This window comes from Palaemon carinicauda, chromosome 16 (assembly GCF_036898095.1).
Source record: "Palaemon carinicauda isolate YSFRI2023 chromosome 16, ASM3689809v2, whole genome shotgun sequence".
In the NCBI taxonomy this organism is placed as follows: Eukaryota; Metazoa; Arthropoda; class Malacostraca; order Decapoda; family Palaemonidae; genus Palaemon; species Palaemon carinicauda.
In genome coordinates this window covers 21,531,749-21,555,130 of record NC_090740.1, presented here as the reverse complement: position 1 = coordinate 21,555,130, position 23,382 = coordinate 21,531,749, and the positions used below count along the sequence as shown (strand labels likewise).

Here is a 23,382-nt window from a genome sequence, read left to right as displayed (position 1 = left end):
TGTATAGCGATCGCTGGCGTATTCCGCCCGTAGGTTTTTTCTGTCGGGCAGCAGGGATGCAGCTATATGATCATCGGGTAAGTTTGATATTGAAAAACTTATTTTAAAACCACATTCCATGTAATGATAACCTTGCACTAAGTCCTACTGTACATAAAAAAGATCATAAGTTAACACCACAATAATGAAAGTGATGAAACTCGACATTCTCTTATGGGTAATTTAGATAAAATGGGTTACGGGAACTGAATATTTCTACTGGCTCACCAGGTGTATTTTTCATCCAGCAGCATGACTACAATGTCACCCTGATATGGCTAAAAATAGGTTTCATTTGACATAGGAATAGTGAAGTAACCTACATTACCTTGAATACGAGGGGTTACTACCGAGCCATTTTTACTGTGGTCAAGTACACACCAAGCAGGTGACCAATAGTAACTAATCAACACTGCAATTGTCACATAACTGTTGTTTATTCATTGTAGTAGACATCCATGAACTATCTTTACTAATAAAATGAAGTAAAAATAACAGCACCAAACAAAAAAAATTGCCTAAGATTAACAAAGAATTAACAAGCAATACTCAAAATGAGGGATTATCTCTTGCAGGCCTCACAGTCTCTGGCTTTAGCCATGAAGGTCTGATTAGGATGGTGCTTGTCACCAAGTAAGGGCTGACTTTCTTAATGCTCATACTTCCAGGAAAGTAAAGAATATGAATTTTGGGGAGGAATAATTGGAATGATAAAATAAAATAAGTTTGGATAAAGTTGAAAGGGACTGCTAGGCTGCTAGTCAATATAAGTACAGACACACCTTAGCATTCGCACAATTGCTTTTCACAGATTCATTTATTCACTAGGGAGACTAGCGATATTTAACCCTTTTACCCCAGGGGTATTTGGAAATTTCCAACCCTTAACCCCCAGGGGGTTATTTTTTTCCCAGCACATTTTGCAGTATATTTTTTTTTAAATTGCTCTAACAGCCTTAATTTTTGGCATAGAGAGGTCAGGTTGGTCTCATTCTCTTGGAAAATGCCTGAATTTTCTCAAAAAATTATCAAAAAATATGAAAAACAAATTTTTATAGCATTTTTTTGCAAGGACGTACCGGTACGTCCTTGGGGGTAAAGGGATGGCTTTTGTGAAAATACCAGTACGTCCTTTGGGGGTAAAAGGGTTAAGCAATGAATTCTGTTTTTGGCCCCTTCCCACAGCATTCAGTCTGTCATGATCAGTGCACTACAAGACATTCTAGTTTTGATTCTCTCCCACCACAGAATGCTGACCACCCCCTTCACTCTTTCACCATCCTATAGTAACCTCAAAATGGTAGAGTTGACATGGAAAGATTGGCTAAACTAAGTCATTCTTCAAGCTTTGGTAAATCTTCTTTCAACAACATACTGCTGTTTTGATGTCTAAAAGACAGATATCAAAGACAGATGGTTAAAACGTTTGTTGAGAAGGGATGAAGGACAATTGCCATACTCAGAAATGTAGTACAGTATATAGTCATAGAAGTACTGCTGTGGGACATACAGTATATCAGTATGAACTTGGTGCAAACAAATATGGGGAATGAGCATAGATGAAGATTTAAAGCTAATAGTAATTCACGGTTTCTCTTTAGACATAAATAAAATCATGTCTAGCCCCATACATAACAATATTATACTAGCCCCATACATAACAATATTATACTAACTTTATAATATTGATGAGAAATGAAATAAAGCATTTCTTCATTGATATTTTTTTAAACAAAATCTTACCTAGGAAATTAATTACATAAATTATCAATAAAAATATGAGATCACAATTTGAATAAAACATTCTCATTAAAATTCTTTACAGCTTCACGATAATTAAGCAAGTCAAATGTCTTACCTAAGAAAAATTTGCGCCCAAGTTTATCCATTGCAAATATTGTCCATACATTCGCAGGAAAAGCAGAAGTTGCTGTTATAAGTGTATTCACAAGTGCTTGAGGATCCACTAAGGTGTCAGAGTCACAATCTAGAGTAGTGGCATTTCCATGGAATGCTGTCAGTTCACAAACACTAACCTGTTTTATCAAAAAATCAAATTGTTTTTAAGACTGTATTCGAAAGCATAAAATGTTTTTCTATATTCTGTGCAAGAATATAATCTCAAAAAAGAAAAATTTCCAAGAACTTCAACGTTAAAGAAAATACAGGGCATTTCCAGGGAACATCAATATATTTTGTTACCAACATAAAAAATTCTTAAACTTAACTACTTTCAGAGCACTAGGAACTTCAATAGTTACTGTCTTTAAAAATGATGAAGCTAGACCATAGATTTATGTCTCCAGAACAAAGATAACAAGTGAAAGCTCAAAGCAATGATTTAGTCATATACTGCAGTATATGAATTATAAGACTATGTTAGTTTCAGATTTTTCCTTTGAATTCTTATTGATAAAACACTGCTTTACACATAAATGAACAAGTGTGGTAATGTTTTTATAGTCTATGAAAATTGTGCTTAAATTTCATCTCCTATAACATTTCTCTCTATCCATATTTTAGTTTGATTACTTTAGCTCCTGGTTATTCATTTCAAGGGTTTAAGCCCGTTTCTTTTCTTTTCGTTTATGTAATTTTCTACAACTTATTATAGTCTTCATGTACATCGATTAAGCCATAAAATTCATGTCCTTGATCCTGGAGGTATTGAAGCTTTTGAATGCCTTCACTGCAATGTGTGGAATATTCCTTTTGAAAATATGTAGACGTATGGCAAAACATTGTCATCAAAGCTAGAAATGAAGCGCAGGCCTGTTCCTATAAACTTTCAAACTCTTTCAAAGTGGACACAATAAATTTCTCTCCCCAAAAATTCAATATACTGTACATGAAGGACCTAAATTACCACTGGGGGTTACATGAATATTTGGAGGAACATATATTGAAACAGTGTTCACACAAATGTATCAGGTTAAAAAAATCGATAAGCAGCCATACATACATACATATAACAAGGCATTTCCCCCAATTTTGGGGGGTAGCCGACATCAAACAAATGAAACAAAAAAGGGGACCTCGCCTCTCTACGTTCCTCCCAGCCTGACAAGGGACTCAACTGAGTTTGGCTGGTACTGCTAGGGTGCCACAGCCCACCATCCCCCGTTATCCACCACAGATGAAGCTTCATAACACTGAATCCCCTACTGCTGCTACCTCTGCGGTCAACCAAGGCACCGGAGGAAGCAGCAGGGCCTACTGGAACTGCGTCACAATCGCTCGCCATTCATTCCTATTTCTAGCACGCTCTCTTGCCTCTCTCATATCTATCCTCCTATCACCCAGAGCTTCCTTCACTCCATCCATCCACCCACACCTTGGCCTTCCTCTTGTACTTCTCCCATCAACTCTTGCATTCATCACCTTCTTTAGTAGACAGCCATTTTCAATTCTCTCAACATGGCCAAACCACCTCAACACATTCATATCCACTCTAGCTGCTAACTCATTTCTTACACCCGTTCTCACCCTCACTTCTTCATTCCTAACCCTATCTACTCGAGATACACCAGCTATAATCCTTAGATACTTCATCTCAAACACATTCAATTTCTGTCTCTCCGTTACTTTCATTCCCAACAACACCGATCCATACATCACAGTTGGTACAATCACTTTCTCATACAGAACTCTCTTTACATTCATGCCCAACCCTCTATTGTTTACTACTTCCTTAACTGCCCCCAACACTTTGCATCCTTCATTCACTCTCTGACATACATCTGCTTCCACTCCACCATTTGCTGCAACAATAGACCCCAAGTACTTAAACTGCTCCTCCTCCTCAAGTAACTCTCCATTCAACATGACATTCAACTTCGCACCACCTTCCCTTCTCGTACATCTCGTAACCTTACTCTTACCCACATTAACTCTCAACTTCCTTCTTTCACACACCCTTCCAAATTCTGTCACTAATCGGCCAAGCTTCTCTTCTGCGTCTGCTATCAGTACATTATCATCCGCAAACAACAACTGATTTACCTCCCATTCATGGTTATTCTCATCTACCAATTTCAATCCTCATCCAAGCACTCGAGAATTCACCTCTCTCACCACTCCATCAACATACAGGTTAAACAACCACGGCAACATCACACATCCCTATCTCAGCCACACTCTCACCAGAAACCAATCGCTCACTTCATTTCCTATCCTAAAACATGCTTTACTACCTTTGTAGAAACTTTTCACTGCTTGCAACAACCTTCCACCAACTCCATATAACCTCATCCCATTCCACATTGCTTCCCTATCAACTCTATCATACGCTTTCTCCAGATCCATAAACGCAACATACACCTCATTACCTTTTGCTAAATATTTCTCACATATCTGCCTAACTATAAAAATCTGATTCATACAACCCCAACCTCTTCTAAAACCAACCTGTACTTCTAAGATTGCATTCTCTGTTTTATCCTTAATCCTATTAATCAATACTCTACCATACACTTTTCCAACTACACTCAAGCAGCCATAATGAAAAATTATCGTTCTTCATCTGTGAATACTTATCTATCTAATATCCTTCAGCCATGTCAATGAATATACAGTAGATATATACTGTAGCTATATATCATAACAGTTTTACAAATGCTTTGATTTGGTAATATCATGCTGTCCTGTCCACAGAAAAAGCCTTGCTTTGTATATTCAGCAAAGCATTACTCTTATGAAAGTTGATGGGTGCTTATGCATTTATTGTACTTGTTAAAGTTACTGGTTAAAGTTATTCATTAGTGTGCATTGTAAACAAGCAAAACAATTTGTATATTTAACTAACAAATTAATTATGTCATTAACTCACTCTATCATCTGGGTGCTCTTTATAATATGTTTCCAATCGATTGAAGAGCTCAGGAAACCACAACCAAAGGCCATAATACCTGCAAACAAAAGTTTTATAATCAACCAAATAGTACTGGTGATCAACTCCATACCCATCTTAATCCCTATGATCGAATATAAAAAATAAATCACAGTAATAATCTATAGACTTCTCAAGAAAATAGAAACAAAAATAATGCATACCTACCCGAACTGTATTGCAAAATTTATTATTAACATCAGTATCGTAATTCGAAGTAATGAGCTACTAAATAGAGACATAGTCTGTCGCAATGTTGATGAAAACGCATCTTTAGTAGACCTCCACCAACTTGAACTTGAAGATGCTTGTATTTTCAGACCAGCTGAATTGAGCTTCGTTATCTGAAAGTTGATATATACTAAAGATTTAAAATAATTCATGATTCAAAAATCAAAATTTACCATTACTTTTTATTTGCTGTTATTTTGCCTACAATAGGTTTTGAATTAAATTTACTGTACTGTACATAATTAGGACAAAGGACCTTCTTCACTGGTTCATCAAAGAGTTAGCAGATGATATCATGGTATTCTTTTTCTTCAATGGGATTCATTCTAAATACTGGAAGCACCCACTTGTACAGCATGATCCCAAGATAAGCAAACTTCACCTACGATCTTATAAATTTTAATCATGATACATAATTTTATTTAACCCTTTTACCCCCCGGCTATTTGGAAATTTCCAACCCTTAACCCCCAGGAGGTTATTTTTTTCCCAGCACATTTTGCAGTATATATTTTTTTAATTGCTCTAACAGCCTTAATTTTTGTCATAGAGAGGTCAGGTTGGTCTCATTCTCTTGGAAAATGCCTGAATTTTCTCAAAATATTTTTAAAAATATGAAAAAAAAAATTTATAGCATTTTTTTGCAAGGACGTACTGGTACATCCATGGGGGTAAAGGGATGGCTTTTGTGAAACGTACCAGTACGTCCTTTGGGGGTAAAAGGGTTAACATACTAGAGGACATCTTGGATACTTAAACATCTAACATACCTTCAGAATGGAGTCTATAAATATATATTAGTAACAGCATTCTTATTCAATCGAGCAAGTTTCTTTCCTTAAATCATGAGTCATTGCAGTTAATACAGTGGTACCTCTACATACGAATTTAATCCGTTCCACAACTGATTTCGGATGTAGAAAATGTTCGGATGTAGAAACGAATTTTCCCATAAGAATACATCGAAATAGGATTAATCCGTGGTTGAGCCCAAAAACCTATGATAACTCCTTAATAAATTACTACACATAATTACACATGACAATATGTACTGTACTCTAAATTAGATAATAGACATGTAAAAAAGAATAATTATCAAGAAATAATAAATAAGAAACAGGTTTTTAGCGTCACTTTACCTTAGAAAGTCCAGCGCAGATGTTGGTCTTGCTACGCAGAGAGGAGACGGACGGACTTATTCTAACTTACACTAAGTGAACTTTAACCTAACTTAGCTTATTTATTTTTTTTATTTTCATATTTTATATTTTTTTTACATTTTCTTTTTTTCTTTTTGATGATTAATTTTAATCACTTTCACTCTACACTTAAAATTGATTGAATTTTTTTCTCTTCAATCTTTGCCATTTTCTTTGTTTCACTTTCTTTCGCTTCACTCTTTGCCGTTTTCTTTGAACCACTTCCTTCCTCTTCATCACGAGTTCGCTTCGTAGTTTTTTTAAAGAAGCTATCGATAGAAAGTTGCTTGGTACAGCTTTTCAGAATGTTTCGAAAATAAGTTAGGGAAACATCATCGAACTGCACAACTACACGACAAACCTGCAATTTTTTTGGATGGTATTTGTCGATGAAGTCGACCACGTCTTGATATTTTCCTAACACCTCTTTTATTTGCGCCGAACCTAACACATGTTCTACCTCCTCAATCCCTTCCTTGTCATCACTCATGTGCTCAGACATAGCATGGAGTTCCTTGAGCTCCTCAGTAGTAAGTTCGTCGTGATGTTCTTTTACAAGTTCACTCACGCGGACGCCACGCTCATGCTTTTCAATAATTCCTTGCTTTACTTCTAAAGAAAGCATTTCCTTATTCCTTTTCTCACAACTACCACTAACACTTGCGAAACTAAGCCTTTTAGGACCCATGATTTACGTAAAATACCGTAAAAGGATGAACGTAAAAAATCACGATTAAAACACAGTTAATAGCAGAACGCACAGGGCACAACCACACGAAGCCGACGAGAACAGAGGAATGTCCCAAGCCACACTAATTGAGGGTCCCTCCGAGGTAGAAATGCTGCCTTCTATCGGCGGAAATAAAAAATACATCCGGCGCTATGAGTACCATCTACATGTACGGGTATTGTTTACTTCGGGTGTCGAAAAAAAATTTGGGTGTAGAGTAGGAACGTGTTCGAATTGTACTTCGCGTGTCGAAAAATTCGGATACAACCGGTACGACAAAAATTGCTTACTTCGTGTGTCGAAATAAAATTCGGGTGTAGAGTCGAAAAATTGCTCGAATTTTACTTCGGATGTTGGAAAATTTGGATGTAGATACGTTCGTGTGTAGAGGTTCCACTGTATATCTACTTCAAGATAAGTCAGATTTTAGATAAAAGGATAATACCAAAATCACAGAAAGCAAATCAGGGCTTAAATTTAATTTGTGACCTTTGGTCCAGGATATTAAAAAGGATTCAACATTTCTTTGGGTATACTGTGGTCATTAACATGGATTATTTTACTCATATCTGACCAGCCGATTCTCTGACTATATCCTAGCTAGTGGAAGGCCAAAGCCTTATTAAGAGATACCCTTGAGACAGCTATCTTATGCAGTTTTATTCTGGCAGAAATGCCTTTGGACGTTTAGCCAACATAGAACAAGTTACAATCTGAGCAAGAAATACTCTTTACTATATTATTATCATTTCCAGAACTATTCTTAATTAACATATTTTTTAAAAGTACAATTATATTTAAACACTACTGTACCCTAGTATCTAGTTTTTTCAAAAGGGGTATGAAATCTAGAAAACTATCAAGAAATGACAAACAAAATATATTATTCGTTGTTTCCTTTTTCTCTACCTGGACAATATAAAATGTTTTCTTAGTTTTATTCATACAGTTTTCTAAAAAATATTTGGGATAGCAGAAAATAGTAGTAATTTATTCAATTTTAGTGAACTTGTCCTCTATGTACTCTGGGCTGCATATTCTAAATGCCCTAAGGTACATAGCAAAAAAAAAAAAACAGAATTTTTTTTTTTAGAATGGCCAGAATGAAAATGAACATTTGAAGTTATTGGTAAGCTTTCTATATATGGAATACTAAAATTTATCTGCTTGTGTAACATCAAAACATCTAAAATGGGATACTGTTATTTTCTTTATTTTCTATAGTAAATTTTAAGGATGGTACTAATAAATTAATAATTGAAACAAAACCTTTAAGATAAAAATTTTCTTCTAGAATACCCAAAACATTGTTAATACAACGATACCAAACAATTTGGGAGGACCACATGGAAGGGATCAATCCAGATTACAAAAACTCCATATATACATACATATACCAAGGCACTTCCCCCAATTTTGGGAGGTAGGCGACATCAAACAAATGAAACTAAAAAGGGGACCTCTCCTCTCTACGTTCCTCCCAGCCTGAGAAGGGACTCAACTGAGATCGGCTGGTACTGCTAGGGTGCCACAGCCCACCATCCCCCATTATCCACCACAGATGAAGCTTCGTAACGCTGAATCCCCTACTGCTGCTACCTCCGCGGTCATCCAAGGCACTGGAGGAAGCAGCAGGGCCTACCGGAACTGTGTCACAATCGCTCGCCATTCATTCCTATTTCTAGCACGCTCTCTTGCCTCTCTCACATCTATCTTCCTGTCACCAAGAGCTTCCTTCACTCCATCCATCCACCCAAACCTTGGCCTTCCTCTTGTACTTCTCCCATCAACTCTTGCATTCATCACCTTCTTTAGCAGACAGCCATTTTCCATTCTCTCAACATGGCCAAACCACCTCAACACATTCATATCCACTCTAGCTGCTAACTCATTTAGCACCTATTTACTCGAAATACACCAGCCATACTCTTTAGACACTACATCTCAAACACATTCAATTTAAGTCTCTCCGTCACTTTCATTCCCCACAACTCCGATCCATACATCACAGTTGGCACAATCACTTTCTCATATAAAACTCTCTTTACATTCATGTCCAACCCTCTACTTTTTACTACTCCCTTAACTGCCCCCAACACTTTGCATCCTTCATTCACTCTCTGACGTACATCTGCTTCCACTCCACCATTTGCTGCAACAACAGACCCCAAACACTTAAACTGATCCACCTCCTCAAGTAACTCTCCATTCAACATGACATTCAACCTCGCACCACCTTCCCTTCTCGTATATCTCATAACCTTACTCTTACCCACATTAACTTTCAACTTCCTTCTCTCACACACTCTTCCAAATTCTGTCACTAATCGGCTAAGCTTCTCTTCTGTGTCTGCAACCAGTACAGTATCATCTGCAAAAAACAACTGATTACCTCCCTTTCATGGTCATTCTCGTCTACCAGTTTCAATCCTCGTCCAAGCACTCGAGCATTCACCTCTCTCACCACTCCATCACCATACAAGTTAAACTCCATATATATGTTGGATAAAAGAGAGGGACAAAGGATTACCCATTGCCATACCAAAACTTGTTCATAGTAATCTCCATTAAAACTAAATTTATACTGTAATACACAGACATATAAGTTCAATAATAGTATGGGTTGGTAAAGGTAACTCATAAACATCTAAAATACCAGACAGGAAATCCAATAAATCTACAGGCACATTGGTAAACAATGATGTAACATCAAAGTTAACTAATCTGTGGTTAGGCATTAATATCTTGTAATTTGTCGCAAAGTTCAAGCGAATTTTTTTATATGTGAGGTTGAAATAGATCCTAAAATCGGAGAAGTGAATTTAACTAGATATTTTGATAACTTATAATTAATAGATCCTGTTGCACTAATAATGGGTCTTACTGAATTTCCTGGTTTATGGTTTTCAATTAAATCATATAAATAAGAGGCAATGATGGTCCAGTAGAAGTAAAAGAATCAATTAAGAATTTTTCTTGCTTTAAAATAGAATTAAAGTTTCTGTAAAAAAATTTTAATGGCATCATCTAGGGATTAACTCTTAATTTCAAGTAGGTAGAAACATCTGATAAAAGTAAGTACATTTCTTTTAAATATATGGTTTTGTTCATTATAACTAATACACCAGCTTTGTCTGATTTTGATACATGCAAGTCACAGTCCTTTTTTAATTATTTTAAGGCTGTTGAAAAACATTTAGGAACATTACAAGGGTTTTCAGATCCAATGGCAGAATATATTAAGCCTTTAGCAATGTCAATGTTGCATTGGAAAATTTTCTTATTTTTTTCCTATTATACAAATGCAGAAGTAATATTTACACCATTAGGTTTTTTCATCTATGACAAGGGATAATCCATAACCGAAAGCCTTTTTCTACTTCATTTGATACAGAATTATCTGAAAAATTCAGGATAATGGTGTCTTAATTAAAATGCATTTCCAATTTCGAATAACTAGAACTATTGCTTATGTATTTAAGTAAGCGTTATCTTAGCTAACAATAAACATTATTCAGTGATGGATTCAGGGATCTTGGTTGTTATTATATACATGACATTTCAGTTGTTTTTCTTGTTAAAAGTCCATTTGAAAGTATTGTATGTCTTCTTTTATTTTTTGTCTTTTTAACCACACAAATTTTGAGAGTGGTTAGGTTTTTTTTTTTTTTTTTTTTGAGAATTTGTTCAGTTGGCTGTTATCGACCAACCATTTTTTTTCTCAATTTTCAACTGAACTTCTTTTTCCAGATTGCCTTATTGAATTAGTATCATTAGGCCTATACTATTTGCTTTGTGGTTAAGTACATTTCATTCTCTATTTCCTAACAGTGTAAGATAGGTTTTAGTAAATAGTGTTTATCATACATATTTACCATAGGAAAATATAGTGTTCACATATAGTGTCCCATCTTGAAGCCACTAAAGTCATCGTGGCAGCTTCATGCAAACTTCAGCCGCCCTTCTGCAATGTTCTCAGGCCAATAATCTCAGGAGCTGCAAAAAGCTCTACAACATTCCATTAAGTATTTCTCTACTTTCCTGCCTGTTCCCCTTACTTACAGTATTAATATTTTTAAATGATTTGATTCGTCTTTGAGAGTAAAAGAAGCCACATTAATTTTCTTTGCAAATAACTTTGTAAATAAATGTGTTATGTTTTTTGGGCAAGTTTCTTTTTATTTCAATTTAAAGGTTTAAGGGCTGCTCATGAATGGCAGAGGCAAGGACAATGCCTTAGAGACTGACCATACTGTATATACATATGATAAGTGCCCAAGCCCCCTCTCCACCCATAATAGGACCAGGGAGGGCTTGGCAATGGCTGCTGAAGACTCAGCAGGTAGATCTATTGGCTCCCACAAACCAACCCCCTTCTTAGTGTACAAGGATGGTGAGGTTGCAGACACTAAAGAAACTCAAACCTCAATCTGGCGATCACTAGGCAGGGACGTTTCCAATAAGTCATTACAACCCATATTTCAATTGCTGTGGTTAAATCTTTTTGTTTAGAGATTAAAAGAACCTATAACAATTCCCAGATGATATTAATAGTGTAGGTAAAATAAATGGGTACCTTGTTGTACATATTCAAAATTATGAACATGTAGTGATGGTACTTATCATCATTTGGCAGAAAAAAAGCCAATGCCAAATTAAAACACAAAGTCAACACTATATACCTTGTGATTCTATGAAATAGGAATGCAAAGTAAATGTAACCACCTAAACGGGTCCAAATGATACAGTATGACATTAAAATCAATGCATTGCTGATATGTACAGTTTGTCAGTGATAATAAAGAAATTATTATTTGGGAGAAGAGAAAGGAATAATATTGACAAAATCCAGCAACAAAACTTCCTATTGTGACGCAGTTCCGGTAGGCCCTGCTGCTTCCTCCGGTGCCTTGGATGACCGCGGAGGTAGCAGCAGTAGGGGATTCAGCATTATGAAGCTTCATATGTGGTGGATACCAGGGGAGGGTGGGCTGTGCCACCCTAGCAGTACCAGCCGAACTCGGTTGAGTCCCTTCTCATGCTGGGAGGAACGTAGAGAGGAGAGGTCCCCTTTTTTGTTTCATTTGTTAGATGTTGGCTAACCCTCAAAATTGGGGGAAGTGCCTTGGTATATGTATACATGTATTAGTTACATAAAAGCAAAATTTTAGTTCATGCAATTAGGGTGTAAATGATTACAAGACTATTACTAAATGCAGATAAAAGACTTACTGGAAAATTCTTTGATGATTTTCCATTATTGAGAGAATATATATTTTGTAGTATTTCCATTGCTTCTTTATGTTTCCCTTTGTTAAGTAAAAACATAGGAGACTCAGGAAGCCACAGCATTATTAGAGCAATTCTGGAATATCAATAACAAGTATTACACATTGCCTGTCGTAAGTACCTTTCAAAACATCCAAAATTCATAAATTGAGAAGCACATAATTTTTAAAAAACAAACAATACAGAAACAAATACAGTATCACTTATAGTTGTGCCCACTTTTTGGACCACAAAACCTGAGAAACAAGTCGTTTTGCTTGACAAATTAAGAGAATAAAAGGGCATTACCATGTTGGTAACACTGCACATGTGGATCTTAAAGTCCTTGGCAATTAACTGCTTTTCGGGATATACCCATTTGGCTAAGAGAAATTTGTGGAGTTGGAGGGCTGAATCTTTTGTTATAATATATATTCAAATATGTTTCACCCAAAGCCCACTATACTTATAATTTAACCTAAATAGCAATTTATGTGGGCACACAGAATAGGCTAATTGAAACTTGAAGGATGTGTTTCATGAGATTTAGGCAAGTCATTTGACCCATGAATATAAGAGACTTAAATATGTTTTAAAATGAGGAAAATTTAGGTAAAGAAATGTTAATAATTTAATAACTGAATAATCACAACCTACACAATTTAAACTTTAAAAATTCAATAGCTAAGATTTAATTTTGTAATATCTATTAACAAACTGATATCTTATATTCTTCTTGAGCTTAACATCCATCAAGCTAACTAACATGTTTCCTTTGTAATGAAGAAGACTGAAAACACAAATTGCATGGTAAACATTTGGTATGCCCCTTAATGTTAGGCATCAATTTCATGAAAGCCAACTAACACTAATCCTTCCCTTGCACTATTAGTTCCAAGGGGATGTTGACCTTCCAGTGTGGATAGGAGTTAGTAGTAATATTACCACAAAATCGTGGCCTGAAATTGTCTAGTATTTGATAACATTCAATAAGTTAATACCACAGTGATTGATACAATACAAAGAATAAGATTCATTTATAAAAAGTATGCATTTAATACAAAAAAATGACAATCTAGAAATAATTTGTATTCTTCCTAATCATACAAACCTGAAGTTCTTTACCATAGCGATATATTTCAGCGACAGCTAAAACTAGCAGTAAAACTTTTAGCGAGGTGCTATTCCTCTCTACTAGTTAGTGGGTCTAAACCAAACACCCCGCTCACGCTCATAGTAGCTAACACAGGTTCCTTTGCAATTGCAGGCAGGACTTCCTAGGGATTACGTGATGGCGGGTCAGTATGTGTAAAGAGTTTCAGGTTTATATGGTTATGAAAAATACAAATCATTTCCAAATTTGTCATTTGCTCTAGCACCAAATACAAACCTTTCAGCTCTTTACTATAGAGACTCATGTTTAGGTTGGTGGTGGAAGTCCAAGACCAACTGGCTGGTCACTGACCCGGGGTGCAACTCTTATGCTTCGCATGAGCTGTGAAAGAGTGCACCCTATCATTTCATTAACTCCCAATAAGAGATAATGGCCTGAGCAATTATGCAAAGGTGTGAAAACTAACCATTGTGACTCATCAAGGTAAGACTTAATTTGGAGCTATGCTTTTTCTTACCTGGGTGTTACCCGATCCTACCTCGGTGGGAGACTGGGAACGTAACAATATACATGCATATATTAGGATACACTAGGGATGATGATACCCACCTACAGTCAGAGGAAATCAGCTTGCTTAGGCCCCCAAGAAAAGGAGGAATGAAAGGCGATAAAAGGCCAGTCATACGTACATTCCCACTAGACTTCAACTGGGTAACATCTGCCCTCAACTGACTGCTACTTGTCCTACGTGGGAGCTGAGGTATTACTGATCATGTTTTGTGCAGCCACCACAGGACCTATGGAGAATGTGTCAAGGCTCCTGTGGGTTATGCCTTGCAGGTAATGGGAGGTGAACATGGACTGACATTTTCACACGCCCGCCTTCAAGACCTCTGTCACATTGAAGTACTTCTGAACACCAGGGACATGCTAACATCCCTGACGTCATGAGCTCTAGGTCTATGGTAAAAAAGGGACAAGTGCTTGGAGGAATTGTTCGATCACCTTCCTGATCCAGGATGAGATTGAGTTCCTTGTAATTCTTCTCTTGACTCTAGCTGTGCTGAAAAACAGTCTATTGATCTGTCGAGCTCAAACTGTGAGTCATTTATGACAGTATGGAAACTCGCAATCCAAAAGGTCATGAATCTAGGATCCGCAACAGTCCAATTCGGAGTCTAGCAAAAAAACTCAGGGATGCAGTGGAGTGTTGTTTGCCCCCATCTCTTACAATGGGCGATGTCATAGGACAGATCATTTAGCTCGGTGTCTCTCTTAGCAGAGGACAGGGCTACAAGAAAACCGTCTTTAACCCTAAGTCATAGTCTGAGGCCCAATTCAGGGGTTCATTAGGCGTATCATCCAGGATTGTAGTACTCGTCCTACATTCCAAGGAGGTGGTTTAATTTCTAAATGAGAGCATGTACGATCAGAACTTCGTATGAGGAGAGATAACTCCTTCAAGGAGATGTCAACTCCGTTTAGTTTAAAGGCGAGGTTTCCGGCTCAGTAATAGCCTTTCAACACTGAACAGAATTTGACCTCCCTGAGATATAACAAAACTCTGCTGTTGGAGTAGTAACAATAAGGGGCAGGATACCCCTTCCACGACACCAACCACAGAAGGTTGACTACTTCGCTTCGTAGATAGCAGTAGATGACTCTCTGGGTTATCTAGTCATCCTTTTTCGTAACTGGTTGCGAAAACCCTCGTGCTGCGTGAAGTTGCTGGAAAACTTTCAAGCATGAAGATGTAGAGGAACTACTGGTTTGTGGGATATCTACAAGTGTGGTTGTTTGAGAAGATTGGGGAGTGGAGGGAACTCTCTTGGTGTCTCTGTGAGCAGATGTAGAAGGTCCAAGAACAATTCTGCATGCTGCAACATCGGAGCTAGAGTCATCGAAAGGTCTTGCGATGTCTGTACTTTGTTTAGCTCTTCCTTACTAGGCAGAAAGGGGAAAGAATGTATAGACGTCTAGATTGACCTCCGTGTGTTGGGAAGCATCTTGTCAGATCACATGGGGATCTGGTACTGGTGAGAAGTACCCACAGAAAGTTCCGGTCGAGAGACGTACCAAATAGGTCTATCGTCGGCAAACCTCATAAAGTCAAGCCTTCGTTGGTTATCTGTTGATTCCAAAACCACTCGAAGCCAACTACCTGAGTCTTCCTGCTCAGTTTGCCCACCAAGATGTTTCTCTTGCTCGGAATACAATGAGCTAAGAGGGCTACCAAGTTGTCTTCCATCCATCTGATTATCTCCACAGCCAAATGCCCCAAGGGCTGTGAAAAGTACCTCCTTGCTTGTATATGTAAGCCATCACTGTAGTTTTGTCATTCCTCAGTACCACGGAGAGTCCTGAAAAGGCTGTTAGAAGAGTTTGAGAGCTAAAAGGTTGCTCTCATTTCAGGAGGTTTATGTGGCAGTGTTGCTTGGCTTTGGACCAACCTCCAGGGATGGAATGGTGCAACAAATGAGCCATCCCCCTTCTTTTTTATGCATCCATAACAAGCATTTATTTCAGGGAAGGAGGGAGTAAATCTATTCCCCTGAGTAGGTTGGAATCTGACACCTAGCACTGCAGGTCACTCTACTGCTCTAACCTTATAAGGACCAGTAGATCTGGAGAGTCTTTATGCTGAGACCAGAATTTCTTCAACTGCCACTGGAGAGTTAGAGTGCGGAGATGGCTGTTGGGTACCAGGACCTCCCCGGAGGCGAGGTTTCCTAGCAGTTTCTGCCGAAGATGTGTTGGCAGTTCATCTCATCTTAGAAACAGTTCTGCTACTTATTTCATTCTCTCCAATCTTGTTAAGGACAGACTTTGCCTAGATAGTGTCTATGTTTATTACTAAGTACACCAGGTTGCAGTGGTACCAAATAGGACTTCTCGAGATTACCATGACCCCAGATCTTGGCAACATTTGAGGCGTCTGTCTCAATGAGGGGGAAGAGCTTCCATCGATTCTGCTAGAATCGCTAGTCGTCAAAGAGACAAAGCAGGCGGTTCCGATCTTGTATACCCAAGTTGCCACTAGAGAAAAATCCTCGAGTGGGAATTTGCAGTACTATGGACAGGCCAAAGCACAGCACCATGAACTTGTATATGTGTTGTTGGGGAAGAACTTTAGGTACTTCCTTGAGGATGGATGAATGGGGATCTAGAAGTACGTGTCTTTGAGATCCATTGTGAGCATGAAGTCTTTTTGGTCTTGAGGCCAGTCTGACTGTCTAGGCCTCCTCTATCTTGAACGGGGTTTGTTGAACAAACTTGTTTGGAGCTGAGAGGTCTCTGACCAGTCTCCAGCCTCCAGATGCCTATCTACAATAAAAAGGCAACTGAAGGAGGTAACGTGCTCACAGGATAAGAGTTAAGAGGAGGAAGAGTGTGCATGAATGGGACGTACTATACTGCCTTGAGGACGGAGTCTGACCAAGGTTCGGACCTGTGGGTCATCCACCTCTGCCATATGCTCTATTGGCATCTTCCCAGAAGAGCTCGCTCGCCCACCTTGCTAGGTGGTTGGGTGTACAGTGAGTAATACTGTTCCACAAGACCAGGATCTGTGTCTCGTCGAACTAGCATATCCTGGAGCAAACACTCCTGCTCGTCCTTTCTCTCTTAGGAGATCTGCGAGTAGCCTTCATCCCTCCTATGTACGTAGACTGTTCTCATTCTCAGATGCGAAGTAGGCTGCGTTGTTACTACACACTGGCGCATGAGCAGAACAGCAGGTTCTCCCTTGATCGTGAGTCGGGATACGCTTCCACATGCCGAAGCACTATGGCCAAAGCCTCCCTGATCGTTAAGTGTCCTGCGGGAGGTTGATGAGAAGTATCTGCACTCCCAGAGAAGAAAGCCTTCACTCATAAAGAGGAGGATAAGGTTGTGGAAGACCAGCTGTACCAGGAACCCTTTCAGGAGAAACTAATCTCCCCTTCTGAATTATCAGAAACTTTGATGGACTCTGGGATACCTGGTCAGCTAGCTAACCAGTAGGACAGCCAGGACTGTCCAGGTACAGTACAGTGTCTGTTCACCAATGCCAAGGGTTACAGGGTTCAATTGAGAAGGAACACCCTCTTTGTAACATACGTGATACTGGTTGTGCCCAGTCTCTTGTTTTCAAGAAAGCTGTTCTTGTGCCTGAGTATTCATTTATTGGGGATTATGTTTCCGTTCGTGGGTTTAGTGGTGGCCATTTTAGTGCTCCCTTGCATTGCATGGATCTTCATAGTGACTGGATATCAGGGCCTGTTGTTGGTGTCGTTTCCAAGTTGCCTGTTAATGGCGTTCAAATCTTCCTTGTTAATGACTTGATAAATGAGAAAGTTGATGTCTGACCAAAGATGGTTAAAGAGCCAGTTCTTGATCATGAGTTTAAGGTTCTCAGTCCTGATTTGTCTACTCTGTTTTCTTTGTATGATGTGACTTATCAGAGAGCTAAGTTCTACAAGCACATCCAATAATGATGTGTTGGTTAGTGATAATGCCTTCACTGTTGTTTGTTCTATCAACTTACCTCATGAAGAGATGTTGGTTTGTGGTGCTGTACACACTAATGATTGTTCTACTAACCTATCTTAATAAGTTAGTTCATGATATATGTTCAATTGTTGACTGTTCTACCTTCACTTTTAATAATGATATGTTGGTTCCTAGTAATGTTTCTGTTGTCAACTGTACTACCAACCTGTCTCAAGAGGACATTTTTGTTCGTGATCTCACGTCTTCTTACCGTTCTGCTAACCTCTTTTGTGAGGACACGTTAGTTTATGATGAATTAGTTACTGTATTGGGAGTTCTAATGACTTGTCTTTTAAAGATACCTTCCTTTTTAATGATGTCCCTTCTGCTGATGACGTTGTTGACTTTTCTGAGACATTTTTGTATAATCAGTTCAATACTAATATGTCCAATTCCAGTCATGTGTCAAAATTAACTGGTAGTATGTTATTCAATGAATACCGTGATCTTAAATCTCGTACAAAGATGATTGTAAATCCAGAATCTGACCATGCTGTTGTTCAGGTTGTTATCCCTGAAAATCATAATGTTGATGTTCTCAGTCTTGCTCATGAACAACCTATTACTGATTATCTTGGACTGAATAAAACTTTGAGTTATGATATGCGAGATTTAATAAAACTGTAAGATCTTGTCCAAAAAATTAAGATTAGATTCAACAACTGAAGACCTGACAGGAGAACAATACTCAAAGCAAGGCAAGAGTGTACATGTAATACACGAGTAAATAAAGTAGTATGCCTTATCTACGTTTTCTAATACAATGCAACCGTCATTGCACTACACGTCCAAAAGGTCCTTGAAGTACAGTAACAAACTAATTTCAACTCTATTATCATTCCATCATTATACTGTCTATTTTCATGCTAATGTCAAACTTATTGACAAAAAGTGCTAAATGTACAGTATACATGCAATCATCACTCTAATGTGACCCCTTGGAGGCATATAAATACCTGTGTTGTCTCTTAATAAACTTAATTGTTTGGGAACTGCCTGTGTCTCAATTCTTGCCCAACTCTCAAGTCTGCTTTGCTGCTTGAGGAGGTTACTCCCTTGATGCAGAACTGAACTTTGGCATACTGAAACCAGGCAAAAGCATCTCTGCTGGTGAAGGGCTGGAGTATTAGTGTGGCAGGATGGACTGATGACTCAGATGGTGGGCATTGTCAGAGAATACAACAAACAAAGTGGTGGGCTGGGTGTTCGAGGCACTCCCTAAGGTTCACAAACATCTGTCTGAAACCTGTGTATCTCCTACAAAATTGTCTAAGACAGGTCACCCTCTTTCCCATGCATGTCTGCTTCAAGGAGGAGCCATGTAATACATGTGCAGCAAGCAACACACATGCTTAAATAAAGAGATATGCCCTATCTACATCTTTTTCTAAACTTTAACCACCATCAGAATTCACATAAAAAATTCTGTTGAAATAACAAACTAATTGCAACTCTATTATCAACCCGCTATTATATTGTCTACTGTATTTCTATGGCAATATCAACCATACTGACAAAAACCATTGAATGTACACGTACAATTATGACCCTTACGTGATCTCTTGGGGCCTATAATTACCTGAGTTGTCTTTAAATAAAGTTAGTTGTTTGAGAGCTGCCTTCGTATCAATTCCTCCTCCACTCCCATAGCATGTAAAGATAACTAATGAAAAAAACTAGCCAGTTCATAGTGTAGGTTAGTGGTTTTAAATGCAATTTAAACATATGAATATTCCATAAACAAAGGATACATAAAAAACAGTAAAATTAAATATAACCTTCTAGAGGGTTCACTAATACTATTAGGTACAGTGCATTTGCTCAGGGAGATATTTTTTTTGCGTGCTTTTGGACGTCTAAACTATAACAGATATGAGCTTCTGGTTAGGTGAATTATGATGAGGAATGGTTGAATATTTTCATAATATAAGCAGAATATCTTTGCAATGATTAGAAATATTAAAAAATGTCTGATGAATGTGAAATATTTTGCAAAGAACATAGATTTTTAAATAATCAAAAACAAATATAAGTATATTTGAGGACTTTATTTCATATAAAAATTATATAGAAATGGTTGCTCTTTTGTGGTTGTGCAATAATTTTGATTCAAATGTCCTTGGTGAAAAGCTGTGAAAAGCTAAAATTTTACTGAGTGCAATTTTCATATTTTCAATCTACTTACGTTTACATTTTGTATTGTACCTAAGGAATGAAGATAAAAAAAAACTGAAGATAAAATTGGTAAGCTAAATATATTTCCTGTATAGCACAAAAAAATATGCATTGTTATGTGTCATTAGATTATGGATAAATATTTTGATCTAGGAAAATGTAAGATAGACTTTTATATAGAAATATTCATATCTTTAAATGTTATTCTGTATACCATGTGAGATTAAAATGAATGGCCTTTTTAATGGTATACGAAACGTGAATATTGCAATTACTTACAGATAAAAGAGCACGCATACAAGAAATTCTCCTTGCATGCTTAAATTCAGGCCAAAGCATATCTGTTTATGGTCTTTCTATACTAGTCTCTACCAAAAAATTTTCTTAGCTCATCAATCCATCACCTATTCCTTCCGCTGCTTTGTTTGCAATCCTAGAGACCCAATCTACAATTCGTTTTTATGCTGCTTCCTCCGATAGCTTAGATGACCGCGGAGGTAGCAGCAGTAGGAGATTCAGCATTATGAAGCTTCATCTGTGGTGGATAACGGGGGAGGGTGGGCTGTGGCACCCTAGCAGTACCAGCTGAACTCGGTTGAGTCCCTTGTTAGGCTGGGAGGAACGTAAAGAGTAGAGGTCCCCTTTTTTGTTTTTGTTTCATTTGTTGATGTCGGCTACCCCCCAAAATTGGGGGAAGTGCCTTGGTATATGTATGTATGATTATTTGTCATTCCCATTATATGTCCTCCCCAATCCATTTCTTTTTCTTACAAGCTGTTAGAATATTCCTTACTTTAGTTTGCTCTCACATCCATGTTGTTCTTTTTCTGTCTCTAAAGCTTTAATCCCATCATTATTCTTTCCATACCTCTCTGAGTTGTAACTATTTTATGTTTTAAGGCTTTAGTAAGGCTCCAAGTTCCTGAAGCTTAAGTTGATACTGGTAGGACCATCTGATAAAATACTTTTATTTTTGGAGAAAGTGGCATTTTACATTTCATAATCTCATTTTGTTTACCATAAGCTCTCCATAACATGCTTATCCTTCTTTTAATTTTGGTCTCATGTCCTGAGTAAACAATGTCTGTCCTAAGTACATATATTCATTAAATTTTATTCATAGTCCTTTTCTCTATTGAAATCTATTATCGTTTTCAATTCATCCCAGGATTCACTAATTAGAACTATCTTTAGTTATTAAGGTATTATCCATTAATGCTAATTACTACATTTTCCCAATCTAAATTCTTAAAAATGACAAATTCGGAGATAATTTGTATTTTTTGTAATGACACAAACTTTTGGTTATTTATTAGGGGTAATATTTTCGGCAAAGCTGAAAGGACGAGCCATTAGAATTCAGTGAGGATAAACTACCCATCCCGCTAGTTAGCAAGGGGTAGGGGAGGTAGCTCACTACCCCTTTCACTCACACACCTGTGATTGAGCTCACTGTGCTTGGAGGTAGGTTTTCAAGGGGGATAGGGTCGGTGGGTAAGTTTGTATAAATAGGTAAAGGTTTTTATTGCTAGGAAAAATACAAATTAACTCTGGAATACAAACCTACACTATCTATTAGGGGTGACACACCCATTAGGAGGGTGGATGTCCCTGCCAATCTGGCTTTTTGGTTTTACCTGGGGACGCCTTATATTGAATAGGTTGGAACTTAATACTGTATAAGGAGTTCCTACACCTCGCTAAACCTTGCTACGCAAGGTCTAAGGCCTAAGCAAGCTGTGTGTTGAGATAAGCAGTGTTAATGTCAAGGTAAAAGTTATTTCGAGTCTTTGTAGGAAAAACCTTTTATGACCAAGACTTTCTCAATACCACCCCACCAGGGTATGGGGACGCAACAGTATTGACACAATACTTGGTACGTACACAAAGGAGCATGGTTTGTCTGCAGTGGTTTGAGGTCAACTTGTGCAGAGAACCCAGGATGCTGCTTTCCCCAAGAGAGGGGAGGATGAAGAAAAGAATAAGAGCCAGTCATACCTTTTCATTCACGCAGACTAAAACTAGGTAACAGAGAGCCTTGGGGTCTGGGATTGGGGAGCAGTACAACGGGAGCCTGAAGTTGATGGCTGTTGCAAAGAGATCCACTGTCGAAGATCCCCACAAAGTAAGGAATTTGTTGGCTACTAGGTGATCCAAAGACCATTTGGTACTCACTATCTGAGATACTCTGCTCAGATTGTTGGCAAGCATATTGCTCTTGCCATTGAGAACCCTTATAATAGTCAGAACTTGCCAGAATGTATGCTCTGATTCTTTCTACTCCCCCTCTGAGATGGGACTGGCAGCAAAGTCTCCTTCATCCACCCCTGAGAGCTCATCTTGGGGTGGGTCATGGACATCCCTAGAGTGGCTGACGGATCCTGTCGGTCTGGAAATCTTCGTAGAGGACTTTGGAAGAGTCTTAATGTCCTTCGACTCCTTGTGGGGAAGAAGGTACAGCTCCAACATGGTTGGCCATTTAGATCTATCCTCCCTGGTTCCTACCGGTGGTGGAGAGCTCTCTACACAAGGGGAGTCTTCCTACGAAGGTTGAAGGGAGGAGGCTGGCACCTGATCCTTGAGAGGATCCCTCGACTAAGGAGGCAGTGAGCCGGGAGAGCGTCTGGGAGGAGTACCAGGAAGGTTTAGCCCAGATGAAGAAGGCCGCACAGGGGACAGCTTTACTCTAGAGGATGCGATGGTATCGGAGACTCCTCTCTTCCTCTTCGGGGGTAAAGCAGCCTAGGCTCTTTGCCAGGAATCTGCTAGTGCCGAAGGTTGTTGAAGGCTAGCAGAGTCCTCCGAAGAGCGAGTTTAGAAGGCAGGTCCGAAAGCTTGCACAACTGCTCTGACAATGGCACCGAACCAGAGCTGCTTGCTGACACTGGCACTGTCTGAAAGGTCCCTTGAAGGGAAAGGGACCATAGGTTCCCTTTGAGGAGCCTCTTCCAAAGCTGACTGATACTGTGGGTCCACCTTTGCAGCTGGGATCTTCGGGATCTTGAACTCCCCAGGAACGCCTTTCGCTCTTTCCCCGGTGGTCGCGCTGTAATGCATTTGCGGGGAGGGGAATGGGGCAATGGAGACTTGTGGAACACAACCCTGCCCTTCCTCGGTGAGAGGACCAATGGTCTATAGGGCGAACACCTACCTTTCCGCTCCTGTGTACCTACCTTATCCTCCAGATGGTAAGACTTCCTTGAAGTCG

At 38.5% G+C, this 23,382-nt stretch overlaps 1 protein-coding gene across 4 annotated transcripts in view; it reads right to left on the bottom strand.

Annotated features, from left to right (window-relative positions):
- The window catches only part of LOC137655693 (synaptic vesicle glycoprotein 2B-like), a 132,862-nt gene that overhangs the window by 30,135 nt on the left and 79,345 nt on the right, over window positions 1–23,382 (bottom strand). For all 4 annotated transcript variants that reach the window (XM_068389664.1, XM_068389665.1, XM_068389663.1 and 1 more), the window contains 4 exons: window positions 12,320–12,452; window positions 5,096–5,271; window positions 4,868–4,946; window positions 1,898–2,075 (listed from right to left, as the gene is read on the bottom strand). In XM_068389664.1, coding sequence (XP_068245765.1) covers window positions 1,898–2,075; window positions 4,868–4,946; window positions 5,096–5,271; window positions 12,320–12,452 — 566 coding nt within the window. The remainder of the gene's footprint in view (window positions 1–1,897; window positions 2,076–4,867; window positions 4,947–5,095; window positions 5,272–12,319; window positions 12,453–23,382) is intronic.